General features: G+C 43.5%; 1 protein-coding gene across 1 annotated transcript; it reads right to left on the reverse strand.

Moving 5' to 3' along the window:
- Positions 1 to 5331: 5331 nt before the first annotated feature.
- LOC142488512 (uncharacterized) lies at positions 5332 to 6749 on the reverse strand. The gene is made up of 2 exons (XM_075589010.1): positions 6678 to 6749; positions 5332 to 6304 (listed from the first exon to the last, which is right to left on the reverse strand). Exons 1-2 carry the CDS (start codon positions 6682 to 6684, stop codon positions 5553 to 5555), a joined length of 759 nt encoding a protein of 252 aa, XP_075445125.1. The 5' UTR covers positions 6685 to 6749; the 3' UTR covers positions 5332 to 5552.
- Positions 6750 to 8018: the final 1269 nt, after the last annotated feature.

Raw genomic sequence — 8018 nt, forward strand, 5'->3', positions numbered from 1 at the left:
TGAACGCACGGCACAGAGAGAGGGATGGCCAGAAGCTGAGTGGGCTGGTCTAATCGCACCCTTCCTAAGCGGCGAACCCCAGAAGGCTTACTTTGATCTAGAGCCAGCCGAAGCTAACGTCTATGCAAAATTGAAGTTCGAGATCCTCGCCCGCCTCGGCGTAACCACGGCTGTTCGCGCCCAAAGGTTTCACGCATGGTCCTTCACGATGGATAAAGCCACCCGAAGCCAGATGTATGACCTAATCCACCTCGCCCGGAAGTGGCTACAACCCGAGATCAACTCAGCCAGCCACATCGTGGAACGGTTGGTCATGGACCAGTTCTTGAGGAAACTTCCCTCTGCCTTACGCCGTTGGGTCAGTCGGAGTGACCCCCACAATGCGGATGAGCTTGTGGCCCTCGTAGAAAGGTACAATGCAGCAGAAGAGCACCCGCAACCCACAGTCGTGGAGCAACCCCACTACCCGAGGTTCCAGGACTCTTCCAGAGACGGTAAAAGGGTACCGGGGTTAAGGGGCGCTGAAGAGCGGCGACCACCTTCACGCAGCACCAGCAACAGTGGTTCGCACACTAAGGGCAATAGCCAACATGGGGAGCCGGGAAAAGGCTCTAAGTGGGACACAGACTATGCACCTAAATGTGTAAATTGTCATGAGAGGGGCCACACAGCAAAAATCTGCCCACTAAATGATGAGCCCATGCAATGCAACAGCGTGGAACCTTATTCGCTGTTGTCCCAATGTATGGGCCCTAGCCCAGAGGACCCCTTGAATAACCATCTGTGGGCATTTGTAAAGGTTAATGGTAAGAGGGTTCGGGCACTTCTTGACTCTGGGAGCATGGTCACACTAGTGTCCGAATACCTCTTGCCCATTAAGAAGAAACAGGGAAACAGTTCACAAAGAGTGGCAATTTGTTGTATACATGGGGATAATCATGAATATTCCACTGTTGATGTTTTTTTTGAAACAGAGTTTGGTTCTTTAGATTTCAAGGTGGGTATTGTACCCAAACTGGCACATGATGTGTTAATAGGGACCGACTTTCCCCATTTTCTAAAAATGTGGTCCCCCGCTCAGAATAGCGCCCAGAGTTCAATAGCGGACCATAACGAAGTATTAGAAGAAACAAATCCTTTCCCTTTTTCAGAAATGGAGGTTGACGAGGGCCCAAATAAGAAGGGGGAAAAGGAGGAGTGCTGTAAAATTCCCTTCCCCATCACTAATTTGGTAGGGAATACCCCAAATCAAGATGTTGAGCAGACACTTACCACCCCAGAACCGGATAAGAACCTCGCTGACCTAGAGGTCAGTCCTGGGAGTTTTAAGAAGGCCCAGTGGGAGGACCCCACATTAGCGGTAGCAAGGGGAAATATACGGGACCAGAATAGTACTCCTGGCCAACCAGATAGGTCACTTGCTTACCCCTACTTCGAGGTAGAGAACGACCTAGTATATCGGGTTGATAAAAGGAAATCAGTTACAACTAAACAATTGTTGGTACCACGGACATTCCGTAACGTAGTATTACACCTCGCACATAGTCATCCATTGGGGGGACACCTAGGGGTGGAAAAGACAAAAGAAAAGGTTCTCCGAAGCTTCTATTGGCCTGGGGTTCTGGCAGAAATTACGAATTATTGTTCCTCATGCCCAGAATGTCAGATCACCGCCCCGTTCAAGGCGTACCGCAGCCCATTGGTACCCCTTCCCATAATAGAGGTACCATTTGACCGGATTGCTATGGATCTAGTAGGACCCCTAATAAAGTCTGCTAGGGGACATCAGCATATATTGGTAATATTAGATTATGCCACCCGATATCCGGAGGCAGTTCCCCTACGTAGCACCTCAGCTAAAAACATAGCAAAAGAGTTAGTAGTTCTGTTTTCCCGGGTCGGGATTCCTAAAGAGATTCTATCTGACCAGGGAACACCATTTATGTCCCAAGTAACGAAAGAGCTATGTAAACTCCTAAAAATCAAGCATCTCAGAACCTCAGTCTATCATCCACAAACAGATGGTTTAGTGGAAAGGTTCAATAAAACCTTAAAGAGCATGTTACGGCGGGCGGTTGATAAAGATGGGAAAAACTGGGATTGTTTGTTACCGTACCTGTTATTTGCCATTAGGGAAGTTCCCCAATCATCCACAGGCTTCTCCCCGTTTGAACTATTGTATGGCCGACACCCAAGGGGCTTACTGGATATAGCCAAAGAGACTTGGGAACACGAGGTTACCCCTTACAGAAGTGTAATAGAGCATGTTGCCCAGATGCAGGACCGCATTGCTGCAGTCCTACCCATAGTGAGGGAACACATGGAGAAAGCTCAAGAAGCACAGAGGAATACATATAATAAGGGTGCTAGGGTCAGAATTTTTTCTCCAGGTGATAGGGTACTAGTTCTGGTTCCCACCGTGGAGAGTAAATTCCTTGCTAAATGGCATGGGCCATATGAGGTCTTGGAAAGAGTGGGAGAAGTAAATTATAAGGTAAGACAGCCAGGTAGGAGGAAACCTGAGCAAATTTACCATATAAACCTACTCAAGCCCTGGAAAGATAGAGAAGTCTTGTTAACCCTAGTACCCCCAGGTCCGTCAGAGAATCAAGAAACTGACCCAGAGGTTAGCATAGCTGAAACCCTGTCTGTTCATCAGAAACGAGAGGTTCAGAATTTAGTGAAAAGAAACAAAGAAATCTTCTCTATACGGCCAGGTAGAACTAGCGTAATTGAACATGACCTAGTCTCTGAACCGGGGGTCCGAGTTAACCTTAAACCGTACCGAATCCCAGAGGCCAAAAGAAAGGCTATAAGTTTAGAGGTTAAAAAAATGCTAAAACTAGGTGTAATTGAGGAATCCCAAAGTGGGTGGAACAGCCCTATAGTCTTAGTCCCAAAGCCAGATGGTACAACAAGGTTTTGTAATGACTACCGGAAACTAAACGCGGTGTCAAAATTTGATACTTATCCTATGCCCAGGGTAGATGAACTTGTAGAGAGACTGGGCAAAGCCCGATATCTCACAACCCTAGACCTAACAAAAGGGTACTGGCAGGTTCCCCTCACAGAAAGGGCAAAAGAAAAGACAGCCTTCTCAACCCCAGACGGCCTCTTTCAGTATAAGGTGTTGCCTTTTGGCTTACATGGAGCTCCCGCCACATTCCAAAGAATGATGGATAAAATTTTAAAACCACATGCTCGGTATGCTGCCGCCTACCTGGATGATGTGGTAATCCATAGTGAAGATTGGCAATCCCACCTTCCAAAGGTCCAAGCTGTGCTTGACGCAGTCCGGTCTGCTGGACTAACTGCTAACCCCGCTAAATGCACTATTGGTCTGGAGGAGGCCAAGTATCTGGGATATTCTATTGGCAGAGGTTTACTCAAACCCCAAACACTCAAAGTGGAGGCGATACAAAATTGGCCAAGGCCAGTTACAAAAAAAACAAGTAAGGACCTTTTTGGGGTTAATTGGGTACTATAGAAGGTTTATTCCCAATTTTGCAACTAAGGCAACCCCACTAACTGACCTCACAAAAGCAAGAGGACCGCTAATGGTAAAGTGGTCCCCCGAAACCGAACAGGCCTTTAGAAGCCTGAAAGAAGCTCTCTGTGCCCAACCAGTGTTGGTCACACCTGACTTCTCCAAAGAGTTCGTAGTCCAAACCGACGCATCTGAGGTAGGGCTGGGGGCGGTACTCTCCCAGGAGTCTCAAGGTGAGGAGCACCCCATCCTTTATTTAAGTAGGAAACTAAATCCCCAGGAGAAAAATTACTCCATAGTAGAGAAAGAGTGTCTCGCAATAAAGTGGGCTGTAGAGACGCTCAAATACTACCTGTTGGGGAGAAAATTCCGGTTGGTCACAGATCATGCACCCCTTACCTGGATGTGTCAAAACAGGGAAAAGAATGCTAGAGTGACCAGGTGGTTCCTAAGCCTACAACCCTTTAAATTTTCTGTGGAACACAGGTCAGGGCACAAACATGGCAATGCTGACGGGTTGTCAAGGATGCACTCCCTAATATCCATGGTCGCTCATCCCTCGAGGTCTGAGCTGGGGGGGAGGATATGTGACAGAAACCAGGGGATGGTAATAAATTCCGTATATAGGGCTCCCAGGATACTAGACAGTTTCTATCCTGTTTGGCCTGGGAGTGCAGCCTTATAATACATACACTCCATCCCACAGTTTGGCAAGCGCTGGAACTGAGGGATGAGAGATCCAGACCAGAGTTTGTCTGCTGCCTGATTTCTGTCACCTGTCATGCTAATTAGGAATCAGGTATGAAAGACTGATTTCCTGTTTGCTCTGGTCTCCCCCACAAGAGCCAGGAGGCTGGAAGGCTGCTGAACTACAGAGGGGAGAAGCCTCTTCCCCAAACAGGTTCAATCTTTCTGTTCATTTGTGTAAGACTGCAAAGTACCGTGTTTTGATGTTGGAAGTGGAAAAGCCACTTCCAACCCTGAGTCAGGGATATCTAAGTTAAGTTATCGCTCAGGTGAGCAGCTTTTGTTTTGATCTGTTTTCTGTTGTATGCACTGTGGCAGTCTCAGTGCCTGGGACTGAATAAACCAGGCATAGCCTGTTTAAAGGAACAGTACGTGACGCCTCATCATTTAACCTACCCTAAAAGACCGTGTTCTAAACAGTCCCGGACAAACGACGGAGCCCCGGAGTAAGCCGTTTGTCACAATATATATATATATATATCAGTTAATATATATATATACACACACACACACACACACACACACACTGTGTGTGTGTAAACATATGCCCATAGAGATAAAGAGATAATAAAGATATATTCATACACACTTACAGATCTGTTATTGTAACCAAAAATCATACATGATCACATGCCAACATTATGAACTATGAAAGAAGATTAAGGTAAGAAATGTGTTACAGAGTTAAGACACCAGAAAACACAAAATCAAAATGTATGCTGTTATATGGGTAGTTACTTAAAGTTGTATGTCAATAATATTAGCATGAAATGACTATCTACATTACCAAACAAACCCACATACATCTCATCTTGAACAAGAGCTAAGTGAATGTCAGCTTCTATAAACATGGCAAGTGTGTAATAATGTTGTACCATTAATCAACTGATGATTAATACATATTCATATGTTATTAAATATGCCTTAATTCAGTCAGTGAGCAGTTCTAAACATTCATGTGTACAAGGACATACTTGAATGTTATCAAGCATCTGTACATGATCATACATACACTATAGATGAAATAGTCTGCAGTAAACACCACAAGGACACCAACAAATTTAATGAATGTGATTATTTATTTTTGTTTATCCTTTTGAGAGCGAGTCACAGGCCTGCTTGTTGGCTGTTGTGTTTGCCTTTTCCCTTTGCCAAGTACTTTGGCCTTAACTGTACGACTTGTACTGGCCTGTGGCAGTTCTGTGGCACTGGGTGGGGGCTGTGGCACTTCAGTGGCACTAAGTGTGGGCTGTTGCACTTCAGGGGCACTGGGTGTGGGCTGTGGCACTTCAGTGACACTAAGTGTGGGCTGTTGCACTTAAGGGGCACTGGGTGTGGGCTGTGGCACTTCAGTGGCACTGGGTGTGGGCTGTTGCACTTCAGGGGCACTGGGTGTGGCCTGTGGCAGTTGTGAACCAGTTGCTAAACATTGCACGCCTGATGGTGGAGCAGTTTCTTGTTTTGGTGTTTTAATCTTTTTCCAAAAGCTGGTTAGTAGTAATTGTTGCCCTAACTTTCTTTTTCGTGTCTCATTTGTAGATGTCGGTTCCAGATTTTGAACAGGTGTAAGCGGTTGGATGTTGAGAGGGACCTGCACAGAACTTGCACCTACTGTACCGGTATCATCCAGAACTGGGGAATGAAGAACTGATGACTCAGGAGAAAAAGTAGCAGCATGTAAAGATCCATCCTCAGATGGGGTAAAGTGGAATTGTTGTTCTCTTGCTGTCATTCGCAACTGATTTGCTTGGCTGACATTCAGAACTAGTGCTTGTAATGTCCTGTTTACATTTTGGATTTCTTTAGGAACTTGGATGATGACTTTTTGAATTTGTGACATATGTGATATTGACCTTTCATGCATCCTTTCATGCAGTGATATCATCCTTTCAAGCACTGACATCATTTCTGAATGGCGACGATTTTCTTCACCCAAGATTCGTTCTTCAGAAGCTGCAATAGCTGAGTAGGTGTCACGAGCAGGAGGTCTTGAATGCTGTGTTAATCCAGGAGTGTCAACAGCTTCATGGTCACTTGAGTGAATTTGTCCTTGAGTAGCAACATCTGGTTCTACAAATAAAGAAAGACATTATGAACTGCCATGGAACTTTCACTTGTTTTTAAATATAATGATAGTTGTTCTTATAGTGGAACGCATAACATGTTTCCATAATTTTTAATTTGTGTCCAATTAAAAGATGATGCTTGAAGTAACAATGATGTTTCGACTCAGTCTGAAAGAAGAATGAATGAAAGGTTGTTGTAACCTCACAACTCCTAGCTGATAGTTTAAAACACACACAATACATGTTGTCAGGAAACACTACATCTTCTGTGACAATAACTGATGTGAAGTTAATTACATGTGAAAGGCATTTATTTTACATGGCACATGAAATTCGACAAATGTACACATTACATGTGCTGCACCTCAAACACTCACCTTCCATGCTTGATGATGACCTTGATGAGACAGGTGATGAGACATATTCAGTGTCAGGTGTCCCAGGAGCTGCAGGAGCAACTATATAGAAGAAGAATATCAGAATTTTATTGACATGTGTACATAATTAGCATGAAGTTTGTGTAGTGGGAGTATTTATGGCTAAATATCAGCATCACATAACGAAATGACAATGATATGTTTCAGGCAAGCTGTACCTTATCCATCTTAACATAAATGTACATGTGAACCTAATTGGCACATTTATTTTAAACACCATACAACATACAATGTTCATGCAGGAATGCGTTGTAAAATTAAGTGTTCTGTTGTACATACACTGCATATGTTGTGTAGTAATCTAACAATAATAATGTACATCACTACCATGACAGCAAAGTTGACTCTGCTTATAATTCAGTACCTAATTGTGGAAATGTGAATTAATGTTTTTAGTGATCTGTCTGAACATTTAAGAGAAGCAGGTGTAGCGCTCAATGTGGGTGACACTCAGCAACACATGCAGTGTGTCGCTCACAGATGGTACTGGTGTGATAAGGTGGCGTATCTATAAGGTAAAAAGAAGATATGAGTGAATGAATGACTAACGTACGTTTTCATATATAGTGGCCTGGTGAGTGAAAGTATTCAGATAATTACCATTTCTAATTAATGTGATTAACTTCTGTTCACCTTGTCAGCGTGTAACAACTGTAGTCCCTCCCCCAAGACGTGACACCACCCTGACCTTTTATTTGGTTCTACCACCTGTAAGCCGTCCCACAAGACTTGACCCTACCATGACCCTGTGATCTGGCTCTGTGCCCGACACCACCCCCTCTGTTCACCTCTATGCTGTGATTACATATTAATTGCAGCTGGTTTCACACACCGGTACATGAACGAAATAAAAATCTGAAGTGAGCTACATATGAACACAATTAAATACCATATGGTACATGTTCCTATTTATGCTCTCATTATACTACATGAAGCGAAAAAAGAGCTTTAATAAAACATAACCAAATGTGTTTGTGCAAATTATTAATGTTCGCCTTTCAATGCACAATCTTCCATGCAAGACTTGATTAGGCAGTAATGGCCTGTTTATAGGTGAAACATAGATTATCACTAATTTTTATATATATATATATATATATATATATATATATATATATATATATATTATATGTATATATGTATAGACACATACATGATAAAGTGAATTAGGCATTTGTGTGCACAGACACAGTATAACGAAGTTATACATTACTGTGACAAACAATGAGTGCGGATGTGCTTTGTGGTTATGCATGTTAACCCATTGTTTGTACAAAGATT

Source organism: Ascaphus truei, chromosome 2, assembly GCF_040206685.1.
Source record: "Ascaphus truei isolate aAscTru1 chromosome 2, aAscTru1.hap1, whole genome shotgun sequence".
Lineage (NCBI taxonomy): Eukaryota > Metazoa > Chordata > Amphibia > Anura > Ascaphidae > Ascaphus > Ascaphus truei.